Here is a 25,792-nt window from a genome sequence, read left to right on the forward strand (position 1 = left end):
GGACTTATCCGTCCGCGGCCGCTCTAGCCCGCCGAGGAGCCACCAGCGAGAGGGCGGTGGCAACCGTCACGTGACCACCCGCCCAGGCGCTTCCCCCGCCCCGCGCTAGCGAGGAGCGCTGCCAATGACAAAGGCAATTGCCGGGCCCCCGCCGTCCTGCAGTCCAGCCGGAGAGCGCCTGCGCCTGGCGGGGGTGGCCGGGCGGGGCTCCAGCCTAGAAGGTGCGTGCGGGGCTGGGTCCCGGAGTGGGAGACTTGGAGCGCAGGTAATGTGCGATCTGGGGGCGCGGCGCCTCGGCTGCCCTCCTCGTGTTGTCCTTCCTCTATAATGCATTTTTCCTGCTTTATCATCCTCTGTCGCTTTATGTCTCCATTCCTCCTCTTATGTTGCATCTCGCTTAAATCGTTACCACTCCCCTTATGTCGCCATCACCCTCATGTCACCATCAACTCCCTTAACAAGATTTCGTACCCTGTAAGTACCCATGGCCACCAAATGTCGCAGTCACCCCCCTTTAGGTCTTCTCATGTCACCTGCACCCCTCTTTTGTTGCTATTACTCCTTAATGAAGTCCTTCTCATAAATCGTCATCATACCTCCGTGCCACCTTCGCACGCCTCCTGTCACCATCTCCTCACGTCGCGCTCACGCTTCCCTTATATCTTCCTCGTCCTTTATATCTCCATCCCTCCCCCGTCATCTTTGCTCCTGTGACAGTCACTGTTCTCATGCTTCTTGTTTTCCCCATAAGGAGCCGTTCTGCCTCACAGTCGTTTTTCTTCATGTCTCCGTCATCTCCCCGTGTCACCTCTCACATACCGGGTACTAGAGCCCATTATCTTGTCTCCACCACTAAACCTCTGGGTAACCTGGACCACTTAATCACACCTTTGCAGTCTCAGCTTCCTCATCTGTAAAACGGACACGAGGACAACTACATCAGGGGTGGTTGTGAGGATCCTGTGAGTTTATTCCTGTGACATGCCCAGCTTGATGTGGTGATTTGAGCTAGTATTATTAACCATCTCACCATCCGCCTCGTCCAGTCACCTTCATCCCCTCCTCGTCGTCACTTTCCCCCTCCCCCCAGCTGCCCTCATCCTTCCCATGGTGTCGTCACCACTCCCTGCATCCTGATGCTCTCTGCCACAGCAGCCAACCCCTGCAGTGCCACGTCACGGTCTCCATGCTGCCCTTACCTCTGCCACGTCACCACACCTGAGGGGGCGGTCCATCAGCCATCATGAACCTTGCTCATGTAAATACTTCATCCCTATCTCTTTACCTTGTTGGAGAGACTGGTTTCCCACCCCCAAATTGAGAGCACCTAGCCAATGGCAGGAGTGGAGGAGGGCTTGGTGGGGGGAAGACTCTAGGTAGCTTAGACCCATCCCTCCCTTGACTTGCAGAATTGGGGTTACAGAGAGATGAGGCAGGTCTTACCACACTTTCGTCAAACCTCAGCAAGCCTGAATTCCCAGGTGAAGAGGTATCCTAGTCACTCAGCATGGCCATGTAGGACAGTCATGACAATGTATGCCTGGGGACCGGAACACCCTGGTTCCAATCTTGGTTCTAGCACTTAGTACTTAAATAGTTGCATGACTTTGGGCAAGTGGCTTAAGGTCCCTGTGCCTCAGTTGCTACATCTGCAACATGGGAATGAAGACACAAGTTATTCATTCAATGAATATTTATTAAGCATGTTCTACATGCTCAGCACTGTGCTAAGCATTGGGGACACATCATTGGACAAAACAGAGATCCCCGGCCTCATGGAGTGTACATTCTAGCAGGGGTAAAAGACAATACACAAACAGGTAAGTAGATTATATGATGTGTTAGGAGGGAGTTGGGGGATGCAAAGAGTGTAGTTTTAAGTAGGGTGATCTGGTGACATTTGAACAAAGACTTGAAGAGGGGAGGGTGTGACGTGGTTATTTGGGAGAAGAGCCGCATTCTAGGCAGAGAGAACAGCAAGTGCAAAGGCCCTGAGGTAGGAGCACTCGTTGAATAACTAACAAATAGCAAGCAGACCAGTGGGGGAGGAGAGGGATGGGGGATGCAGGCAGCTGAGTGATGGAGGCAGATCATCTGGGGTCTCATGGGTCATGGAGAAGACTTTGGCTTTACTCTGAGTGAGGTGGGAGCCATGGGAGGATTTGGAGGAGAGGAGTGACGTGATCTGATGTGACGTGATGTGACATAAAGCAGCAGCAGCAGCTGGAGAACTTCTACCAAGGATGGATTGGCAAGAGCAGCCTGGTTGGAAGGACAGCCAAAGTCCTCTTCTTAAAACTACACTCACGTATCCTTTATATTTGGAGAAAGCTTCAAGTGTCCCTCGCCAAGATTTGGGGGGTGGGAGATGTTGGGGGGGCGGTGTTGAGAGGCTACTGGGGAGGGAAGGAGGGAGCCACAAATCTACAGATGTTACACAGCAGGAGAGGCAGCTGTCTACACCCAGGACCCTGAGGCAGCTTGGGCTCAAATCCTGGCTCCACCGTTTCCTGGCTGTGTTCCTTTGTGCTAATGACTTAACCTCTCTAGGCCTTTAGTTCCCTCAACTGTTAAGTGGAGCTAAAACAAAACAAACAAAAAACCCCACTGTTGTGAGAATTGAATATATAAAGTGTTTTGAGCAGTGCCTGGTTCAATAAACATAAGGAGTCCCACTCTCCCTCCCACATCTTATCCTCTCACAGGCTCAGGCCTCCCTGAGGGTGGCAAGGAAAAGACATTCTGAGTTATTCTGTGTTCATGAATTGGTTTGACAGTGTCGTGTCCTGGAACAAAACTGAGCTCTGGGTTCAAATTCCTGGCCGACAAACCGACACGGTGTGACCTGGGCAGTGATTCCCCTGAGCCCTCCCTCCTCATCTGAAAAACAGAGAAAATAATGCTGCTTTGCCCCACGTGTGATGTATTGTTCTTTTTGAACTGAGACATTAACCATTTTCATTGTAATACCACAATCCCCCTCCCTTGTTTTATTTTTCTGCAGGGCACCTACTGTATGTGTCACTCATTTAATCTATTGTCTCACTCCCTCAAGAGAATTTCTTCCTGCCTAGGGATTTTTTTTTTTTTCTTTCTGTTTTTTGGTGCTGTATCTCCAGTTTCTAGATAGGGCTTGCCAGCAATAGTCATTGAATAAATACTCATTAAATGAATAGATGGATGAGGTGGCCGCTGAGCATCTGCCGTGTACTGTCCCTGTGCTGGATGATACTGGGGACAGTCACTGGGCAGTGACTGAGCCAGCCTGGCCCTGCCCTCATGGGTTTCCCAGTGCATTGGGAGAAACACCCATTATCAGGTAGTGACAGCCCAGAGCAATCAGGGCCAGGTTGGGGGACACACGGGCAGAGGGGTCCAGGCTGGGATAGAGGAGCCCAGGGGACTGTCAGATCCCAAAGAGGGTGCAGCCAGGAGGTCAGGGAGGGCTTCCTGGAGGAGTTGGTACATGAGCTGATAGGAATAAACATGAGGAAGAAAAGGTATGCTAGTCAGGAGGAACAGCTGTGGGCAGGTTTGGTGCTAAAAGTGTGGTTTCAATTCAAGGAACTGAAAGATACTAAATACGACTGGGCCAGCAAGGATGGTAAGAGAATAAGGCCAAGAGGTTATTATGGGAAGATCATTCAGGGCTTTGGGAGCCACAGTGAGGAGCTGAGACTTTATCCTGTGGGTACTGGGGGGCCACAGGTTTCGAGCAGGGGAGGGACAAGTCAGACTCAGATGGAGGGGGAATTGGAAAGGTTGAGTGGAGGCTAGGGGCCACGGGAGGTGGCTGGAGTGGGGACCCTGGTGGGAGAGGCCAGTTCAGGGCCATGGAGGGGAGAGAAAAGGGGTGGGTGGGAGACACACTTGGGAGGTGAAGTGTGTAATTTGGGGGGGTGGGGTCCAGGACAAGGCCCCAGGCTCTGAGGGAGTCAGGGCTTTCTGGAGAAGGTGGCACACAGGCCGAGACCTGAAGGATGGGTAGGACAGCTGTCCTTGAAATGGGGACCCCGGGGAGGAGCAGTTGGAGCTAAGGACAGTTGGAGGCATGGTGGGTGTATGGGGCTTACGGACACCTGGGCGGAGGTGTCTAGGAGGCCATGGGACTTCCGGAGCAGGAGTTCAGGGAGGAGGTGGGAGTCAGAGGTAGCTTTGGAGTCAGAAAGGGAAACTGAAGCTGGAATGGTGGGGAAGGTCCACAGGGGCTGTCCATGTAGGGCCCAAGAGGACGTCGTAAGACAGTTGTACTTTGTCCCGATGACAGTAGGGAGCCACAGAGGGAGTTTGAGACGGGATGGGACAGCTTAAGAGTTTTGAGTTCCAGTTGAGAAGTATTCACCATTCATGATGAGATGTTTGGGGTTGGGGGTTGTGTGTGTGTTTTTTACTTATGTTTTCTTCTCTCCCTAGAAGGGGCGCCTTCTACGGGTCCTTTGAAATAAAGGGTCTAATGTTTAAAACCAAACAAAAAATTTGCAAAACCAGCGCTCTATTCTGTTTTCTGTAGACTTGACCACAGACAATTGTGCAGTCAGTCCAAAGGGGTCCGCACAATCGAATGAAAGTCAGCTCCTTTAAACCCCAAAACAGTTCTGTTTTGAACCATGTGGTAGGTCCATAGGTTTGTAAATGTTTCCTGAGGTATGGCCCGTCCAGTGCTTCAGCAGCCAGCGGGGCCCACACCCTCCTTTGCACTTTCAGATGGCTTAAATCAACCTTGAATTGACCTTAAATTTTAACCTCAGGCTGAGGTGCCATTATCTGCACCTACCCTATTGCTCTTGACTTAGAACACAAGCTACTTACCATTGTGTATAAACCAAGTGTCCCTTGATTTAGAGAGACATCTAAGAAAGTCTTTTCTCAAGGGTTTCCATTTTGCTGCTTCTTTTCTTCTGTTTTCAGTAAACATTGAGTGGTTATAACCTGCTGGGCACTGTGTGGGTAGAGGAATAAATCAGACATAGACAACTTTTCAAGGGATGCATATAAGTTTATCTGTGATAAAAGTGTGTCCAGGGTACTAGGGGACACAGCTCACCAGCCAGCTTGTAACTGTGCTACCTGCCTGCTATGAATGGTTTCCCTGACTCTGCCCAGCAAATGGGAGGTTGGTATATTAATCTCCCCATATTTCTGAGAATGCAAGTGAGGCTCAGAGAAGGGAGTCTCTTCTCCTGGTAACACAGAGCTGAGATCTGAACCCAGGGCTTTGGGACTGCAAGACCCCACATTCGTAAAACATTCAGAGATTCCGCCAGCCACATTCCCCAGACAGGTATAAAGTGATCCCCTTTTCGTGAATGAGGCCAACACGGCTCAGAGCAGTAAAGTCCCATGGCCGATGTCACTGAGTAAAAAAGTGACAGAGGTGCCATTTGAACCCTGGACTCTCCAGTCCAAAACACTGCTGTGGAAGAGGGATCAAGTCTCCCATGCCCACCCTCACCAGGGGTGGGGTGTTCAGGGAGCGGTGACCCAACACGTGTCTCAAAACCCCAGTGGGTTTTGCTTCCTCCTTTTCTGTGGGCAGTGGTGTCACACTCCAGGTCGAGCAGGGCACAAGCTAAGGGGACAGAGAGAGAGTCTGTGGGCTGGTGAAACAGCACAGCTCAGTCCTCCAGGCTGGGACTCGAACCCTGCCAAAACCCGGATTGGGACTTGAACCCACTTTCTTTTCATTCAAATCATACACCTGGTGTCAGGACTTAATGAAGCATAGATTCTTTATGTCTCAGCACAGAAAGAATTCCGTGAGAGACATATTGATAGGTAAAAAGTGGATTTATTTTGAGAGACACATGTTCCATAGACAGAATGTGGTTCATCTTATAAGGCAAGAACAGCCCTAGGAAAAACGTATTCCACAGATTGTGGGCCATCTCAGAAGGTGAGAGACCCCCGAAATAAGGGTTAGCTTTTATGGGCTGAGTAATTTCATAGGCTAATGAGTGGGAGAATTATTCCAGCTGTCTTGGAGAAGAGGAGGAGATTTCCAAGAATTGAGCCACCGCCCACCTTTTGGTCTTTTATGATCACCTTGGAACTGTCGTGGCACCTATGGTTGTGTCATTTAGCATATGCTAATGTTTATTATGAGGCTCCAGGTCTCCTGGAAGTCAAATCTTGCACCATCTTAGACCTAGTCGGTTCTAACCAGTTGATGCCGTATCTTCAGTGGTTATGTCATTCTTTTAAAGGTTGTGCCCTGCCCACTTCCCCCCTGTTTTACTGGGAGGGGGCATACGTGCTGGTGGAAGTGACCCTACACCAGCGAGAAAGCAGGGCATAAGGACCAGCCTGGACATTGTATCCCAGGGTAGGTTCTAGGTTCCTGGGAACCCAGGAATTGAGATGAGAAGGTCAGCACCTGCTAGCCTGGCCCGGTCGCCCGGCTGCCCATGCCCCGCTTCAGTCTCACCCTGCCCTGCTCCCCTGGGGATCGGGGATGCTGGATACTTACCAGTTGAGGCCACAGTCCTCTTTTGGAGACTGGGATGTGGAGGAAGAGCCCCCCCAGCTAGGAGCCTGAGCCTCGTAATTTAATTTCCATGGAATTCCTATGTGCATTTTTAAAAATAGTGTGTAAAGGCTCACAATAAAAAGCAAGCATCTTGCCTGAGCGAGGGTGGGGAGGATGCAGACAAAGGGAATCATGCCTTTTTCTTTTCTTTTTGGCTCTTAGGACCCTTGACACAGTCACATTATTGAGAACCTCTTGTATGCCCATTCTATGCACTTGATATGTATTAATTCCTTTAGTTTGAAGGAGCCACTCAGATTTTAGACATCTCAAATTTTATGTTTTAAAAAATGCATTTTTTATATTTAAAAAAAAAATTCAAAATGTACCCAGACTTTGGCTACTGTTTACCCCTTGGTTGCGCCACCCTAGTCCTGTCCACCCTGTCTCCTCCCTGGGCTCCCCGCTCCTGCCCCTGCATACTCACGCCCACCCCAGGCTGTTCCCCACACAGCCGGAGGGAGCCTGCAAACACCTGTGTTAGCTTCCTGGGGCTGCTGTCACACATGAGCAGAGACTGGGTGGCTTAAAACAACAGAGGTTTATTCTCTCACACTTCTGGAAGCCAGAAGTCCAAAATCAAGGTGTTAGCAGGGCCATGCTTTCTCCAGAAGCCCTAGGAGAGATTCTGTTCCCTGCCTCTCCCAGCTGCTGGTGGCTCCAGGTGTACCTGGGTCTGCAGCCCATCACTCCAGTCTCTGCCTCCCTGGTCATGTGGTCTCTTTTGTCTCTTTTAGAGACACTTGACCTCAGATTTAGAACCCACCCAGATAATCCAGAATAATCTCTTATTTTATTTATTTATTTATGGCCATGCAGCATGGCATGCGGAACTTCCCTGACTAGGGATCAAACCCATGCCCCCTGCATTGGAAGCGTGGAGTCTTAACCACTGGACTACCAGAGAAGTCCATCCAGAATAATCTCATCTTTAAATCATTGATTTAATTATATCTGCAAAAAACCCTTTTTCCAAGTAAGGTCACATTCACAAGTTTCAGGAGTGATGGCCACACCTAACATAGCTTTTTTGAGGCTACCATTCAACTCACTACAACCCCCAAGGGAGGTCATATTCCCTTCTCTGCTCAGAACATACCCATGGCCCCATCCTTCTTACTACAGTCCAGGTAGCCCTATGTGATGTGGTCCTGTCACCTTTGACTCACCTCCTCTCCCTCTAGCCATTCCACTGTAGACACACTGGCCTCCTTGCTCTTCCCTATCCACACCAGGCACACTCCTGCCTCAGGGCCTTTGCACTGGCTGTTCCCTCTGCTTAGAACTCTCTTCTCCAAGATTTTCCCTTCCTCCCCTCCTTGAAGTTTTTTTCCTCAGGTATCCCCTGCTCTGTGAGGCCTTCTTTGACCTCTTTATTTAAAGTTGCAAGCAATCCCACCTCCACCCCGTCCCTCTTCCCCACCTTCTAACATATAATTTACTTACTGGTTTTTGTCTGTCTTTCCTCATGTCTGTTTTGTTCACAGTGATATCCCCAGTGCCTAAAGCGATACCTGGTGCACAAGTAAATGTGTGCAAAATTAATGAACAACCTTGTGAAAAGTAGGTGCTATTGTTACTGTGCCCATTTTGCAGATGGGGAAACTAAGGCACAGATGCGCTGTCACCTCTCAAGTCAAAATGTCACATGCACGCTGAGGCTCATATTAAGATCAGGCATCTGGCTCTGGAAGCCACAAGTGTTAACTGCCTCCCCAATCTAAGCAGGTCTACACCACCTCTCCCTGACCAGCTTTCTTTTTAAATACCTTAGGTGCATTGCTTTGATAAAAATATAACAAGTCAAAATTAAACCCATCATTGCAGACGTGTCATCACAGCGCAATTTGAAAGCCAAAAGGTTGCTAACAAATTGAATGAAGTGCGTCTATTTTCTTCCTATTTTTGGTTTATTAGTGGACATCCCCGTTCCCCAGGCTCACCATGCTGCATGCCATCCCTCACAGCTCCCCTGTTTTGTTTTTGTTTCCCTTAGCTTCCCTAATTTCACATCACCTGCTGTTCCAGGCCTTCACAAGTAAATAAATAAAAAGCAAATTTGTTTCCCACCCCACGGCCTCCCCCTCCCCCACTCTCCAAGCCTGCGGTCAGCCGCATCAGAAGACTGTTATCTTCTGCTTCTGTTAGTGACCTCTGAAGTGCCAAATAACCTTGATCTGTTGCCATTTCTTGCTGGATCCATTTGCCCTATCCCCGTTTGGCTGGCTCCCTGCAATGAGAGGAGGGGATCTAGCTGTGCTCTGAGATCGGCCGTTTTGGGGAAGGGGTTCCCAAATTATCCTTTCAGATCTAAGCTGGGTATTGCGGTGAGGAGAGAACCCGGCTCCCTTTTGGAATTTCCTTCTTTTTTAAAATCACATTAATGCGTGCGCATGAATTTTTTAAAACAACCTGGGACGACGCGGCAACACCTGTGTTGGCTTCATCCTTGTTTTCAACCCGCACAGAGATGTTTTCTTCTCTGTAAGTCGCTCATATTTCACAATTTTAAAAAAAGAAAATAGGCGTACGATTAAAAGCAATCCTGACCCACCCCCAAATCCCGCTGTCAAGGCAACCACTTCTGACACTGTTGCTTCCCTCAATAATAATCCTTCTCTGCATTTGTCTGTTGAGTTCCTGCCTAGGTGTGGGGAAGGGGGTCCTTGCCGCTCTTTCACTGAGAAAGGTGGGCGGGGAGGAGGACCTCCAATTTATTTCTCCAGCTGTGGCCTTAAATCCTGCTTCGGAAAAATGAGATGGTAGGTGGGAAATCGTGCTTATTCCTCCAGCCGGAGCCTAGATTTAAGAGACAATTTTTAAAAAATCCTTATCAAAATATCAGCTGACTTTTTTTTTTTTAACCAATACTGACTGCAATCCACACTCCAACGGAAAACCCACCATGCCCTTCCCCCAGCCCGCTCTTCCCCTCCCGTGGCGTGGGCTGGGTCTTCTGAACTGATTTTATCGCTACATCCATAAATCATGTTATTTAGCCTTGATCATTCCATTTTATTTTATAATTTTTAAAGTCAATCTTATTTATGTATTTATTTTTGGCTAGGTAATACATGCCCATGGTACAAAAATTCACAAGGTTTGTACACGAGAGAAGATGTGGGGGTCTTTTTTCTCTTTACCTGTGGCCTCCCTGCCCCACATGGGGGCTCTGGAGTGGAGCGTAGCAAAGCCGATCGCTCAGCCGTGTACCCTCTCTCCACCCCAGCCAGGTTGGCTAGACTGTATCTGCGGGGTCGCGCCCCCCTCCTCGCTGCGGCGATCCCGGACCCGCGCGCTCACTGCGCAGACTCCCCGCTGCAGTGGGAGGAGCCCCCTCGGGCCCCGCCCCCTCCTTCCTCCCGCCCCTGCTCAGCCTGTTGGGGCAGAAGCTGGGGCCCCGCGGAGGCAGCAGCAGCAGCCGCCTGCCGAGTAAGGCCGAGGCCCCTCTAGGGGAGGGGAGGGGAGGATGGGCTGGGGGCTGGCGGGGAGGCCCCGGTGGTCCTGGGCTCCCGACCTGAGCTGTCTAGTGGTTACCTGAGGGTAAGGGCAAAGGAGCCACCTGGAAAATGACTTCTGGGTAATCCCAGGGCTGGGAAAAGCCAGGCACAAAGATTTAGGGCTCCGCTGACCAAATCCGGTGCTGTCATTTGGGGAACGTATAGGTTAGAGCTCGGAAAAGGGAAGATGGTAATGGGGAGTAGGGTGGGTGCTGATGAGGGACAGGGTGGGCGCTTAGGTGGGGGGGTAAGGGGGGCACTAAAGGGGGGCAGGGAGGGCACCGCAGAGGAATAGGAGGAAAGCATAGGCGTTGGACCTTGCGGGATTTCGAAATCCCTACTGACCAGCTGTCAGCTTCCTCCTTTAGGGGTGGCGGGCGCAGTGCCAGTGGCCCCCGTGATCACAGACAAGGCAACTCAGTGAGTCCCGTGAGCCTGAGGCTGATCTGCTTTCTATGATGTTCCCCAAAAGCCTAGAACACCCCACACAGTGCCAGCTTTTGTTCCCCGCAGTTCGGAGACGCTGACACACCCACTTTTCCGCCAGGGATCTGCATAACCCCGGGCTGCTGGGCAAGATGAAGCCTAAACTGATGTACCAGGAGGTAGGTAGATGGGGGACCCAGTGGGGAGGGGCTGGACCTAGCAGAGGGTGGGGGGCCCGCTGAGCTGCCCTGTTGCCACCACCCCCACCATCCTTGTCCCCCAGCTGAAGGTGCCTGCTGAGGAGCCCGCCAGCGAACTGCCCATGAATGAGATCGAGGCATGGAAAGCTGCAGAAAAGGTAGGAGCCCAGGGCCACCCTCACTCTGTCTTAGCCATGACTGGGGCTGCCCTCCTTGGGCGGGCTGATTGCCTCCTCCTCCCCACAGAAAGCCCGGTGGGTCCTGTTGGTCCTCATCCTGGCGGTTGTGGGCTTCGGTGCCCTGATGACTCAGCTGTTTCTGTGGGAATACGGCGACTTGCATCTCTTTGGGCCCAACCAGCGCCCAGCCCCCTGCTATGACCCTTGCGAGTAAGTGAAGGGGCCTGTGGGCCCCCCGGATGGTGGGGGGAGGGGCCCTGCCAGGCCAGGGACACTTCAACACGCACTAAGCAGAGCCTGCACGCAGTGATCGAGACAGAATAAGGTGATTGCAGACTCCCAAGTGGACTGTCACGGTTCTTCTCCATGCCCACCCCCTTCCCCCACACTGTTGCCATGGCAGCCACAGCATCATCTTCTGTGAATAGACGCATGACATCTTCCATCCACATCTATGGACAGACAAACACACACATGACATCCACATACACAACCTTCCTTCCACATCTCTAGACAAACAAATGCAGACACAGAGAATCATGAGTACAGACACAAACACACAGTCTTCCATCCTCCAGGAGCAGACAAGTGAGCGCTCACATTCCAGCCCCCTGTGGCTGATTCTGCCTCCCCCCTCCCCCCAGAGCAGTGCTGGTGGAGAGCATTCCCGAGGGCCTGGACTTTCCCAATGCCTCCACGGGCAACCCCTCCACCAGCCAGGCCTGGCTGGGCCTGCTCGCCGGTGCCCACAGCAGCCTGGACATTGCCTCCTTCTACTGGACCCTCACCAACAATGACACCCACACTCAGGAGCCCTCTGCTCAGCAGGTACCTGGCAACATGGGCCCTGGATGGCAGCAGGGGTGGTGGGAGGCATGAGGCGGGGGGGTGAAAGGGGTTTCGCTACAGCCCAGGAGACAGGCGGGCATGTCTCACACAGCGGCTTGGACAGAGGTGTTTGGAAGCAACTGTCTTCACATGACCCTCTGGACTGGGGGCATTTTGTCACGGTCATCTGGAGGCCTCTGAATGTCAGGGTATGGGTTTGGTTACGAGGGATTAAGCTGGCAGATATCGGTCACCCACAAGCTGCCCCGACCCTCTCACACAAAGAAAAGGAAACATGGAGTGAGTACCAGCCCAGGCTCAAGCCAAGCTGCCACTTCCCAGCTGTGTAACCTGGGGTAGGTCACCTTAGTTTCGTCATCTGTGGAATGGGGCCAACTATCTGTGAGGATGAAACGGGTTAATCCCTGCCAGTTACAGCACAGTTCCTGATAGAGTCAGCCCTTTATAAGCATTTACTCTCTGATAGCCTTGTTGGTCTGCAGACAAACTTAAAAAATATAAAACTTCAAGGTCTGAAAAGGAACAGCATAGGTGGGTAAACCCTTCATTGAAAGACATAGTGAATTTGTCCCTTTTTTTCCCTTTCCCTGCCGTCACTCTGTCAGAGGTAGGCTTAAAATTTATTAAAATTGGGGGGTTCCTTAAGCACTGCCTGCAAAAATATACAACAGTTAAAAATGCTATGAGCTGGAAATTCCCTGGCGGCTCAGTGGTTAGGACGCCACGCTTTCAGTGCCAAGGGTGCAGGTTCGATCCCTGGTCAGGGAAGTGAGATTCTGCAAGCCAAAAAAAAAAAAAAAAAAAAAATGATACGAGCCCCCACACCCTACTGGTTCCTACTGGAGTGGTTCAAAATACAAAACACAGACATAGGAGGCAGATGGTCTGAGTTCAAATCCCACTTCACCATTGATTTCTCCTATGCTCAGTTTCCCCATCTGCACCTTGGGATATACTCAGACCTGCCTCATCAATGAGAATGGTGAGAACTCAGTGAGTTCAGTTCAGATATAAAGGGGTTTAGAAGGGGCCTGGCTCACAGTAGAAACCAGGGAATCAATGGCTATTACTGTTAATGTTATTGGCATCATCAAGCCTCACCCAAACGTTCCCAGACCCCAAGCCTGCGCTGTGCCCCCAACATCCTGCAAGGTGCCCAGAGGCCCCTGCTATGCCAGGCATTGATACTTCCAAGTCAGTATCTTGGGAAGGTCCTGTGAAGGGCAGGAGTGGCAGGGAGGCCCTAGAAGGGCTTAGAGCAGCCAGTTATTAAAACAGATAGAGGGACTTCCCAGGCTGTCCAGTGGTTAAGACTCCGCACTGCCACTGCTGGGGACATGGGTTCGATTCCTGGTCAGGGAACTAAGATCCTGCAGGCCACACGGTGTGGCCAAAAGCTAAATAAATAAAATAAAACAGATAAAGCAAGATTTTAACATCTTAACTCATACAGCCTTCCCTAAGAGTACTGACTAGTGCAAAGCCTGATCAGATCTAGAAGCCTAATCTCAAAACAACTCCATGGCGGGGCTGCGTGGGGTTGGAGAGCTGGCTGATCCAGCCCCTCAGAGGTTCTCCCCTCCCCCCAGGGCGAGGAGGTCCTCCGGCAGCTGCAGACCCTGGCACCCCGAGGTGTGAAGGTCCGCATTGCTGTGAGTAAGCCCAACGGGCCGCAGCCCCAGGCAGATCTGCAGGCCCTGCTGCAAAGCGGTGAGCTAGGGGGCAGCTGGGGGTGGGCTGGGTTTGGGGCTGCCCAAGCCAGCCCCTGACCACCCTACCACCCCTGTCCATCCAGGTGCCCAGGTCCGCATGGTGGACATGCAGAAGCTGACCCATGGCGTCCTGCACACCAAGTTCTGGGTGGTAGACCAGACCCACTTCTACCTCGGCAGTGCCAACATGGACTGGCGCTCCCTGACCCAGGTCTGCCCACACCCTACGCACTGCCCTGCTGGGCTGCTCCCTGCCCCACAGGGCACCCAGCCTCCAACTGTACCCCACCTCAACCCCAGAGTCTTCTCTTCCAGTCTCTGCAATGGCCTCCCTCTACCTCCTACCATGCCTCCCTAAACATCCCCAAATCCAGCCCTCCACTACCCTCCCTCTGCTCGTGGAAGCCCCTCTGATCCCCAGTGGCAGCTGCCAGCCCCTTTATAGGGCGTTCCAGGCCCTGTCCACCCACTTGACCTTCATGATCCACCCCCTGCGTGCCTGCTCTAAGCCCAGTCCTGTTCTGACGCTGGGAACGTGGTGACAACAGGTGGACCTCCTGGAACTTCCGGTCCAGTGCGGAGACGGGCCTGTCACCAGGCAGTATCAGCCCAGAAGGGTCAAGGCTGAGCTGGGGGCGGGGGGGGGTGGGGGGGAGAGCACAAGTGGAGGGGTCAGGGCCAGGATAGGCGACCCAACCTGGGTTACCAAGGAGAGTCTCCCAAAGGAGGTGACAACTAATCTGATACCTGGAGGAGCTGCAGGAACGGGCACAAGACAGGAAAAGGGTACAGCGTAGGCAGTGATGATATGTTCAACAAGTAATTTCCAAACACCTAACCTCACCAGCTCTGTGGAGAGATGCTGAAGATGCAGCTGTCCTTGAGACATCCCCGGTGCCTGTCCTCCCAGCCCAATGGGGAGGCAGGTTTGTCACCAGAGAGAATGATGAGTGAGGCCCAAGGAACCCTGAGAGCCTCAAGGAATGCCTGACACAGGCTGGGCAGTCAGTGCGGGATTCCTGGAGGAAGAAACTGACTGCTGAGACCTACGACTGAGTAGGAGCTCCGTGGAGGGTAGAAGCAATAGTATATGCAGAGATTCAGGAAACCCGGAGCTTTGGGATAACTGATTTTCACCAAAAGTTACGAGTTTAGTCTCGAGTCAAGATCATGTCCATCCCAGAACTTTAGCCGGGGAAGCGGGGGTGGGATTAAGGGGCAGAGAGAGGGGGAAATAGAAGGGTGGGAAGGGGGTGGGGCTGCAGGGGTCCGTGTCGCCTGTGGACACCAGGCCACCACCCCTGGGCTCAGCACTGCCCTCCTACAGGTCAAGGAGCTGGGCGTGGTCATGTACAACTGCAGCTGCCTAGCTCGAGACCTGACCAAGATCTTTGAGGCCTACTGGTACCTGGGCCAGGCGGGCAGCTCCATCCCGTCAACCTGGCCCCGGCCCTATGACACTCGCTACAATCAAGAGACACCAATGGAAATCTGCCTCAACGGAACCCCTGCTCTGGCCTACCTGGCAGTGAGTCCAAGGGAAGAGGGGCCTGTCACACCCCATGCCACATCCCTTCACCTAGCCCCCATCTAGTCCTGCCCAGTGATTTGGCAGGGATTGGCGGGGGGCGGGGGTGTCCTGACGACTCGCCGTCACTCCTGCTCACTCAGGGGCCTGTGCTGTATCCCAACCTCCCTAGGCCTTGATTTCATGTAGAAAATAAGTATCACGAGATTTACAATCTCTTAGGGCTAGAGAGGAGGCACAGCTGGGTCCGTGAAGGCCGAGCCCTGGGTGAGCTGTCCAGTTTAGCTGCATGTCGTGTTTTTAGTCAATTAAAATGAAATATGATTAAAAACTCAGTTCCTCAGTCACACTAGCCACATTTCAAGTGCTCAGCAGCCACACAGGGCAGGTGGTTGCCATACTGGGCAGTGCAGATAGAGAACATCTCCATCAGTGTGGACAGTTCTGTTGGACAGCACCCACTGTGGCCTGTGGCTCTCTGGACAAGGCACTGCTGTCTTTAGCGCTGATATTTCCACTAGCTGAGGTGGCGAACCTGGGTCCCCCCGATCAAGTCACCTAGCCAAGTGCAGCGCCATCATGGAGGCCCACACTAAGGCAGGGATGGAGAGACACAATTCATTAGGGTCCTTTACTCCGATGATGTCCCCTGGGGCATGAAAGGTTCCCCCATTCGCCTTTCATAGCTTGAGTTTCCTTACCTGTCATGAGGATGGAGGGAGCTGAGTGAAGGGCCTGGTGTAGGTAGGCACACACGGAGTGCCATCAGGGTGGACTGTGAGCAAGTCAGGGACAAAAGTGATTAGAGCAGAGGTCCTGAAACCTGAGCATGCATTCGAATCACCAGCAGGGCTTGTTAAAACCCAGACTCTTGGGCTCCACTCCAGCACCTTGATTCGGTGTGCCCTGTGCAGTGAGGCCTAAGAATTTGCATTTCTAACAAGTTCCCAGGTGATGCTGTTGCTGCCTGACCGGGGACCTCAAGTCAAGAACCACAGGGTTAGAGCGTAAGTTCTGGAACCAGACAGCCTAGGTTCAAACCCTGGCTCCATTTATCAGCTGTGTGACCTTAGGTAAATCACTTACCCTCTCTGAGCCTCCGTTTGCTCACCTGCAAAATGGATGTGGTAATTATCCCTCCCCTTCATGGAAGCTGAGCATTAGTGAGACCTGCAGGACCTGGCTTGTGACAAGCTTTCTATAGCTAGGGTTCACTGTGAAGGACGTGTCTTGACTGTCCCCTCGTCCTCCAGAGTGCACCTCCACCACTGTGTCCAAGTGGCCGTACCCCAGACTTGAAAGCCCTGCTCAATGTGGTGGACAATGCCCGGAGTTTCATCTACGTTGCGGTCATGAACTACCTGCCCACCATGGAGTTCTCCCACCCACACAGGTACTGCTGGGCACGTGGACAGGGCTTGGGAAAGAAAGTGATGGGACCCAGAAAGCAGGCAGGGGGCCAAGGCCAGGGGACAGAGGGAGGGGACGCCATGGAGAGAGACAGAGGTGACGGGGGAGTGGGACTGAATGTTCAAGATAAGGAAAAGGGGACAGAGAAAAGGATGAGAATGTGGGGGGGCGGTGAAGATAGGGGACTAGAGGCTTAAGACAGAGGATGCAGGATGTGGGATTTCTGCAGGTAGGAGGCAGGGAGTGTGGGCTGGAAGTGGGATGAGGGGCTTGGGCGGTGGGACTTAGAGTATTCAGGCTTGGGGGGGCGGGGCAGGGTTGGGGTTTGAGATCTGGGATAGGAAGGGGGGATGATTGGGCTCTGGGGGCAGCAGACAAGACAATGAGAAGACTGGGTATGGGGGCAGGACTTGGAGCCAGAGATGGGGTAGGGGCTTGGGGCTTCTCAGAAGCTGCAGCAGGGTCCAGGCCTGGCTCCCTAAAGCTGAGGTGAGGCCTCCCTCTGCATCCTGCACCCCCCTCCCCCAGGTTCTGGCCTGCCATTGACGATGGGCTGCGGCGGGCTGCCTATGAACGTGGCGTCAAGGTGCGCCTGCTGGTCAGCTGCTGGGGACACTCCGACCCGTCGATGCGGGCCTTCCTGCTCTCCCTGGCTGCCCTGCGTGACAACCACACCCACTCTGACATCCAGGTGGTGAGCACCCGCCCCGGACCCACGCCTCAGCCCCTGTGCAGGGCAGTCCTGGGGACACAGCGCTCATGGAGCTCACCTGTCATCTGACAGTGACGGCCCAGAGTGGGCTGTGCCCTGGTGGGGAGACCATGGGTCAGGGCCAGAACCCAGAGCACGGGCAGAGGGGTCAGGGCCAAGATGGGGCATCCCAGGAAGCTCCTGCCGCAGCCTGAGGGGACACAGAAGACTTGCTGGAAAAGGGGACATCTGCGGTAAGACCTAAGGGATGAATGGGAGTCGTTCTGGAGGGAACAGGTGGCATATGAAGCGACTGGGTCCTCCCTTTCAGCCGTGTTTACTGAGTACCCATTCTGGCCCCCAGGCCCCCGAGGGAAGCGGCCGAGTCCCCAGTTCCGCAGACCCGCTTCCACTCCCCACCCCAGACCCTGGGGCTTCTCTGACCCCACCCTGCACCTCCCTCCCTCTCAGAAACTCTTTGTGGTCCCTGCGGACGAGGCCCAGGCCCGAATCCCTTACTCCCGCGTCAACCACAACAAGTACATGGTGACCGAACGTGCCAGCTACATCGGTGAGTGCCGCGAGCACCACCGGCGGGACGGAAGGGGGTCCAGGCGGCGCCACGGGCCCTGACTCTCTGGGACCCTCCCGCCCTGCAGGAACCTCCAACTGGTCCGGCAGCTACTTCACCGAGACGGCGGGCGCCGCGCTGCTGGTGACGCAGAACGGGCGGGGCGGCCTGAGGAGCCAGCTGGAGGCCGTTTTCCTGAGGGACTGGGACTCCCCTTACAGCCATGGCCTCGACACCCCAGCCGACAGCGTGGGCAACGCCTGTCGCCTGCTGTGAGGCCCGGTCCAGTGGACAGGCCAGGCCTGCGAGGCCCCCGGAGGCCCAGGTGTCCCGGGTCCCGGTCCCTGTCCCCGTGCCCCCCCCCCCCCCCCCCCCCCCCGCTTCTGTCTGCCCCATCGTGGCTCCCGCGGGCTCCCCGCCCTGCTCTCCCGCCTCTACCTCCACCCCCGCCAGCCTGAGGCTGCGGCCCCAGGGGACCCAGCCGAGCTGGGGGAGGGATCAGCCCCCGAAGAAGTGGGGGTGCATGCTGGGCCTGGCCCCCTGGCCCACCCCACTTTCCAGGGCAAAGAGGGCCCGAGGTCATGAGAAGAAGTAAATAACTTGTCTGTACAGCCTGTGCCTGACTGAGCGGTGGTGTCGGGGAGGGGGCAGCTGGCATGGGCCTCTGGTGGGGACACCTGTGTGTGTGCTGAGTCCCCAGCATGTGACCAGCGTGGTCTGGTGCGTCCCGGACGCTCGGCATGTGTCTGGCGTGTGCTGAGCCCTCGGCGTCCAGTGCACGTGAGCGCGCGTACGCTGAGCATGCGTGTGAGACCTCGCGGGCAGGCATGAAGCGAGCCTCGTGGAGCCAGCATGGGGCAGTGTGTGGTGCACACTCGGCATGTCCCCGGCCAGATGAGCGCACGCCAAGCCACTGCCACATCCCGAGGGTGGACTCGCATGCCTGGACCCTGGAGCGTGCGTCAAGCGTGAATTTACACGTGCCAAGTGGACTCACAGTTCGCATGTCCCGAGCATGGATGCGTGCATGCCCAGCCTGTCACCTGGGGCAAGGACAGGCCAACAGACGATGAGAACCTGGCATTTGGCAAGCTCAGATCTGCACCTGCTGAGCACTGAGAATGTTCTGAGGGTGGATTCTTGCGTGCCAGGCACTGAGTATATTTAAGGGAAGGCTCCGTGTGCCAAGCACAGCCTCCGGCCTGAGCCGATGGCAGGTGGGGTGCAGCATTGGAGAGCAGGGCCTGGGCACCCCCCGGAACCCCACCCCAGTGCTAGTGCAGGCCTCAGGCCGGGAGAACAGGCCTGAGGCAGGGCTGCCGAACAGTTCTTTATTGAAATAAACAGAGGCAGCAGGGCCAGCGGTGTGCTCGGGGCCAGTGGGGTGCAGCCCCCTTTCCTGCGTCCCTCTGGCCAGGGGGGCCACGAGCCAGACCCCCAAACCCTCCTGTGTTTGGGGGGGTGTGCAGGCCTGCGCGTGGGCAGGGGGAATGGGGAATTTCTGGATAATTATCTTTCTGTAAGAAGACGTCATGGGTTCAGGGGATGGCTCTGAGGAGAGGAGGCCAGCCCTCCTAGCACAGCCCCCAGTGATGGGCAGCGGTTGGGTCACCATCAGTGGTGCCCACCGACGTGCTGCAGAAAGCTGGTGGCCCGGGGTGGACCGTGTGGCTGGGTGTGGCGTGGTGGGAGCCCCTGAGCCCGTGGCCCCCTGATGCCCTCCAGGGTCCAGTCTGGCTCACTCAGCCATTCCCTGGGACAGCTGCTGGGGTCGAAGAGCTCAGCGCCTGGCCTCTGTTGGGGAGGAGAAGAGATGGGCGTCAGCCAAGACCGTCCCCCTCCCCGGAACAACCATCCTCCCCCTCAAGGACGCCTTCCGACCCGATCCCACCTGCATCCTTGTCAACTCCTGAGGACGATTTTGTACAACCTGAACCCTCATCCCATTTTGGAGGCTTAAATGGTGTGTGCTGTGACCTTAATGTGTCCTGAAGGTGTGTTTGCTGAGGCTCTGTCACATCTTGCGGCGGGTGGGTGGGATGGGCTGTGGCCTTGTTCAGAGTTCTGGGCTTTTATCACTTCCCATGTGTGGATTATGTGTTTTTACACAGCCTGAATATGGGTTAGTGTTTGCTGAGCTTGGTCACGTCCTATGGGTGTATGAGTGTTTGCTGAGCCTCGTCACATGCTGAGGGTGTGTTGGACCCTGAGCCAGCTGCAGGCCACACAGATGTGTAGGAGGCAAGGCTGGTCCACTGTGCCCCAATCCTGGAGCTCTGGGGAGGGCCTGATCCCAGAAGCACCTGCACCCTGGCCGCCCCCCTGGCTCACCTCAGCATCCATGGTCACGTCCTTGATGTCCGGCCCATCCCCATCCCGCTGCGGGATGGCGGGGGGCTCAGCAGAGGCCCCACGCCGCTCTCCTTCTGCCCAGCCGCTGCCCCTGCACGGGGCGTCATCCTCCGGTGAGGCCTGGCTCAGCCGGATGAGGTTGCTGAAGTTGGAGTCGGACTTGGAGCCTGCGGGTGGCTTGCGGGCCTTGTGGCGGCCTGCCAGGCGGCTGCCGTAGAAGGCCAGGATGGGCTCAGGGCCGGAGTCGGGCACCCGGCGGACAGCAGCGGCGGCCTTGAGCGGGGCCAGCACGTCAGGGACCACGTCGGCATGCGTCTCGCCCCACAGCCCACGCCCCGCCTCCTGCAGACTCAGGTCGTCCAGCTGATCAATGGCCCTTTGCATGCCCGGTGCCTTCTCCTCGCGGAAGAAGGGCCCGCTGCCCCCCGCACTGCCCAGGCCCACGGCCTCCTCCTCCTCGGCCAGACGGTAGTAGGGGGGCCCGTCTTCCGTGGCAGCTACAGCAGACGTGGGTGTCTTGCCCTCCACCTGCAGGGAGAGGCGGCAGCTGCGCAGCGAGAGCTGGTAGTAGCGGGTGGTCTCGTGGGCGCTGCGCAGCTGCTGCATGGACACGAAGGGGTGGCGCAGGGCGGCGCTGGGGCTGATGCGTTCGTGGGACTCCCACGTCAGCATGCGCTTGATCAGCTCCACCATGCTCTTGAGGTCGGCGTGCTCGGCCAGCGCCTCGCGGTCAGGGAAGGTCAGCCGACGGGCTGCCCCGCCGCCGTTCACCGTCTCAATCTGGTCCAGTGACTTGAACATGTACTTGCGGCGCTCCAGTGGGCGCACCTGGGGGCACACAGGGTGGGGCAGAGTCCGGGCTTTGGGCCCCAGGCATGTCTGCTGTGGGGCCCACATGTGACCCCCCCGTTTCCAGTTGGCCCTCCAGTCTGGCCCAGAGCCCTCTCGTGGCTATGAAGTCCACACGCCAGAACCCTGACTTCCAGTTCTGCCCACGATCGAACGTGGAGCTCTCTCGCTGCTGGGAGGACCACACCTGCTCACTAACACCAGGACTCCTACAGTCTAGTCTGGACCCCTCCTACTGCTGCAGGAAGGACAGCTGACCGTGACCTCTGGTCCTCCTGTTGTCTAACCCAGGGCGCTCACTGACCCAAGCTGCGTATCTTGCCCCAGCCCTCCGGTCCTCCCCCAGGCTGTGGGTCCAGCCCCTGCCAGCCGCTAGCAGAAGGGCTGCCTTAAACGTCTAGTATTCCTTGGAATCAAATCCAGATCCCTCTCGCTGCTACAGCTGATCCCCACATCTAATCCCAGGCCTCAGGCCTTCCAGGAGTCAAGCCCAGACCATTCTTGCCAAATTGTTTAACAACCACCGGCTTCGGAGTTATCAGAGAATCTGCCATGTACGTTCAGTTCCCCTCTTTGGCCTTGCTCAGACCCCTCTCCTGCTGTGACAGCTCTCGCAGCTGGCCCTAACTTCCAGTCCTCTCTGCTGGCTCGCCCAGGCTCTTGCCGCATAGGTTTGAGGACTATAGCCACAGAGGTGGCAGAGGGGCTGCCCTGACTTCCAGTCCCACCTGGGGTCTCACTCACATCCCTCTTGCTGTGACAACCCCACCGCTGGCCCCCAAGCTTCCAGTCCTCTCTGAGATCTAACCTAGATTTTTTTTTTTTTCTTGATGCAGCAGCTGCCACGCTGACTTGCCCTCGTCCCACCTGCCCCCCTACCTTGGTCTCAGCCAGGTAGTCGGCCGAGGACTTAAGCTGCCAGGGGTTGGTGGCCTCGGGGTGGGGGTCGCGCTTGAAGAAGTGGTGGGCCTTGCAGGCGGCGTGCAGCAGGTGGGGCTTGGGCAGGCCCTGGGTCTCACAGATGTAGCGCACCTGGTCGTACTCGTTGTTGCCCGGGTAGAGGGGCCAACCCAGGTGCAGCTCGGCCATGACACAGCCCAGGGACCACACGTCCACCTTCTCACAGAAAGGCAGCCCCAGCAGAATCTCTGGGGCCCGGTAGAAGCGAGACTGGATGTACGGCTCCTTCACGTAGCGCACCTCGCTGAATATGCTGGCCGAGCCAAAGTCGATCACCTGGGCGGGGCACGGAGGTACGTGGGCAGGCACAGCCGAGCGGAGCCTCCCCTGGCATCTCTCGCGCGCTGGGGTCGTTCTGCCTCTGCCAACTGTCTGTCACTGCATCTGTGAGTCTTTTTTTATCCCCCCTGTTTTTGGGGATCTTAGTTCCCCGGCCAGGGAGCAAACCCATGTCCCCTGCAGTGGAAGTGTGGTTTCTTAACCGCTGGACTGCCGGGGAAGTCCCGAGCATCTGTGACTCTTGATCTTTTGTTTATGTCCCTAACTGTCTCCTCCAGCTTTTGTCTCTGGTTTGTGTGCTTCCCTCTCTGTTTCTCTCCCCTGGGACGTATGCCCATGAGGGTTAAGACCTGTCTCTCTCTCTCACGCCATGCCTTGTCCATCAGCAAATCTTGCTGGCTCCACCTTCTGTCCTGCCCACTCTACATCCCATCCACAGCCCCCACCCTGGTCCTGTGGCCTCCTTGCTGGTCTCCCTGTTCCTCCCTCACCCTCCAGCCTGCTTCTCACATGCAGCCTGAGGGACCCTGTAACAAACTGAATCAGATCACGTCCCTCTCCTGCTCAGAATCTTCCTGTGGTTTTACCACATCCTGTGATAAAAGCCAGAGTCTTCGCCCTGGCCCACGAGGCTCCAACAATCTGCCCGTCCCCTCTCCGCCCACACCTCCTCCCACCTTCCCCCTCACTCACCTAGCTCCAGCCACACCCACCTCTCGCTATTCCCCGTACAAGCCACACACATTCCCAGCTCAGGGCCTTTGCACTGGCTGTTCCCTCTTCCTGGAATGCCCTTCCTCCAGGTGTCCACACGGCTCCCTCTCTCACCTCAAGTCTTTTTTTTTTTTTGTGTGGGAATCTTCCTGGAGCAGGGATCAAACCTGTGTCCCCTGCATTGGCAGGCAGATTCTCAACCACTGCGCCACCTAGGAAGCCTCTCACCTCAAGTCTTTACTCAAATGTCATCTTCTCAGGGAGGCCTCCGCTGACCATCTTATCAAAAACAGCTACACCCCACCCTTCCTATCCACCTCCCCAGCCCTCTGTTTTTCTCCACAGCTCTTAACACCATTTCACATACTATAATACACATTTTACCTTTATATGGAGTTCCTTGTTTCTCTACTCAACTAGGACAGTAGTCCCATGAGGCAGGGATTTTGTCTGTTCACTGCTGCATCCTTAGATGCCTAGAACAGTGCCTGGTACACAGTAGGGGCTCAGTAAAAAATGAATGGGCTTTTTATTCCTGTCATTCTCTTTCTTTCTGTCTCTTGTTGGTATCTCTCTCTTTTCTTTCTTTGCCTCTTGATCTCTTGTCTGTGTCTCTCTCTGTCACCTGTGTCACCCACTAGAAGGACACCTCCCTGACACCCGGGTCCTCTTCTGTCTTCCCCATCAAGCATTGTTAACACCCCACACGGGCCCTTGGTTCATACAGGTACTTGACGAAAACCTGCTGAACTAACACTGAATGACTGAAAGCCCTGCCTCTCCTGATGCCTCTGGGGTGGACTGCCACTTTTCACTCTGAATCTCTGTGACTCTACCTCAGTCCCTCCCTCAGTTTCCCTCCCTGAGTTTCTCTGCGTTTCATTCAGCCATCCCACCCTCTATTTGCAGAAGGCAATATGACAAAATGGTTATTAATCTGGACTCTGAAGGCAGATGGCTGAGGCCTGAAGCCCAGAGAGCTTGAGTGACCCTGATCATTCAGTCAATGCACGCGGGATTCATTCATTCCGCAAACGCGGTAGGGGTGCCAACGTGGGCCAGATGTTGTGGATCCGTCCTGCCTGTTTCCTGCTGTGTTTGTAGGAATCTCTCCTTCCTTGGGTTTCTGTCCCTCCATCTGTTGGGACCATCTGCATTCTCCTGTCTCTGTATCTCCCTGTGTCTCTGACATTCATTCAGCACTGACTCCATGAAGGCTCTGTGCCGGGAGGTGCGGAGGACACAGTGGTAACCACAACACCCCTGGCCCTGCCCTCACGAGGCTCCTAGTTCAGACCCAACACCTGACAGTAACAAACCCATAAGCAGACAGAGGGGTCAGAGCCGGGATGGGGGAGTCTAGGGACCTGTGACAGCTCAGAGGAGGTGCCCGTGTGCCCAGCACAGGGTCAGGCCCAGAGCAGGCATTCAGAAAATGATTGTTGATGAACAAACCATGATGAAGGATTCTGCTGTCATCCTTCCAGTCGCTCAGGCCAACAGGCTTTCATCCTCCCTCATGCCCTCTCTTCCTCTCTCACACTTCACATAAGATTCATCAGCAAGTCCTGTTCTGAAATCTATCCAGAGGGAATTCCCTGGCGGTCCAGTGGTTAGGACTTGGCGCTTTCGTTGCTGGGGCCCCGGGTTCAATCCCCGGTCAGGGAGCTAAGATCCGCAAGCCACGCGGTGCGGCCAAAAACAAAACAAAACAAAATCTACCCAGAGCCCACCCACGTCTCCTCCTCCTCCTACCCTGACTCCAGTCCCACCCACCCATGTCTCCCACCTGGACTGGGGCAGTCACCCCTGTCTTCCTGCCCCTCATCCCGTTCCCCTCCTGCAGCCAGAGGGAGCCCGTGAACACCTGCGTCAGAGCACACCCCTCCTCTGCCCAGGACCCTCCTGTGGCTCTGTCTTACATAGAATAAAACCCAAGTCCCCTCTGTGGCCCACAGGGCCCTGTACGACTTGGCCCCATCACCTCCCTGATCTCCTTTCCTCCCTCTTCCCCTCAGTCACTCCACTTCAGCCACACTGGCCTCCTCAGTGCTCCTCAAATACGTATACTTGGCCCACTCCTACCTCAGGGCCTTTGCACTGGCTGTTCCTTCTACCCAGATTCTTTCCCCCAGCTGTCGACATGGCTCCCTCCCTCCTTCAAGACTTTCCTCAAATGTCACCTTCTCAGGGAGGTCTCCCTGACCACAGAGTCTAAAGTTTTACTCATTGCCACCCCACATCCTCCTCCTCCCTACTTTATCTTATCTCCTTCTCACTCATATACCACATTTTACTCATTCTCATCCTGGCGACTCTATCTCTCCTACTAGAATGTCAGCCCCACAGGGACAGGACTGGGCCAGAGGAGCTGAGCTAAGAATTGAACAAGGACGGGGGGATCTCAGGGCTGGGAGGGGAGAGGATGTCAGCACTGGGACAGGGAGATGGGAATTTCAGAGCCAGGAGATGGGGAGAGCCATCATGGCCGGGGAGGGAGAGACCTCGGGGCTGGGAGGTGGGACAAGGGGGATCTCCGCCTCAGGAGAGCGTTCAGGGCAGACCGGCCGGCCACACTCACCTTGACCCTGAAGGGGCAGCGAGTCTGGTCCACCAGCATTATGTTCTCGGGCTTGAGATCGGCGTGGATGATGGCTAGCTCCTTGAGCCGGGCCAGGGCTCTGAGCACCTGCAGGGTGACCGTGCGGATGTGTCGGGCAGGGAGGGGCGCGAAGTTGTTCTCTTTCTGGAATTCGAAAAGGTTTTGCTCCAGCAGCTCGAAGACCAGGTAGAACTTGAGGGCATCGTGGAAAAACTCAAGGAAGCGGATGACGTGGGCCTCCTCCGGGTCCAGGCCCCTCATGCAGCGCAGCAGCTTCAGCTCGTTCTTGATGATACGGTTGCGGTAGGCATCGTTCTTCAGGATCTTGATGGCCACCATCTCGCCTGTGCTTCGCCGCCAGCCCTTGGCCACCTCCCCGAAGGTGCCTTTGCCCAGCACCTCAATGATGTCATAGCAGTCCGTCTCCGACTGGATGGTGGCCAT

General features: G+C 55.2%; 2 protein-coding genes across 6 annotated transcripts; one reads left to right on the forward strand and one right to left on the reverse strand.

Annotated features, from left to right (window-relative positions):
* Window positions 1-89: 89 nt before the first annotated feature.
* PLD3 (phospholipase D family member 3) lies at window positions 90-18,203 on the forward strand. 5 transcript variants are annotated; one of them, XM_057711338.1, is made up of 13 exons: window positions 90-265; window positions 9,756-9,958; window positions 10,574-10,631; window positions 10,736-10,810; window positions 10,899-11,041; window positions 11,476-11,659; window positions 13,270-13,390; window positions 13,476-13,603; window positions 14,720-14,920; window positions 16,174-16,313; window positions 16,859-17,024; window positions 17,493-17,592; window positions 17,681-18,203. In XM_057711338.1, exons 1-13 carry the CDS (start codon window positions 125-127, stop codon window positions 17,866-17,868), a joined length of 1,848 nt encoding a protein of 615 aa, XP_057567321.1. In that variant the 5' UTR covers window positions 90-124; the 3' UTR covers window positions 17,869-18,203. The 5 variants fall into 5 exon arrangements, with proteins under 5 accessions (XP_057567321.1, XP_057567324.1, XP_057567322.1 ...); XM_057711339.1 differs by having other exon boundaries at window positions 129-265; window positions 9,760-9,958; window positions 10,540-10,631; XM_057711342.1 differs by having other exon boundaries at window positions 135-265; window positions 9,760-9,958.
* Window positions 18,204-19,073: 870 nt separating this feature from the next.
* On the reverse strand, window positions 19,074-25,792 carry HIPK4 (homeodomain interacting protein kinase 4). Its single transcript, XM_057711343.1, has 4 exons — window positions 25,328-25,792; window positions 21,673-22,029; window positions 19,924-20,772; window positions 19,074-19,386 (listed from the first exon to the last, which is right to left on the reverse strand). The coding sequence occupies exons 1-4, from the start codon at window positions 25,790-25,792 to the stop codon at window positions 19,207-19,209; spliced, it is 1,851 nt and encodes a 616-aa protein (XP_057567326.1). The 3' UTR covers window positions 19,074-19,206.

Source organism: Hippopotamus amphibius, chromosome 16 (genome assembly GCF_030028045.1).
Source record: "Hippopotamus amphibius kiboko isolate mHipAmp2 chromosome 16, mHipAmp2.hap2, whole genome shotgun sequence".
NCBI classification, from domain to species: domain Eukaryota; kingdom Metazoa; phylum Chordata; class Mammalia; order Artiodactyla; family Hippopotamidae; genus Hippopotamus; species Hippopotamus amphibius.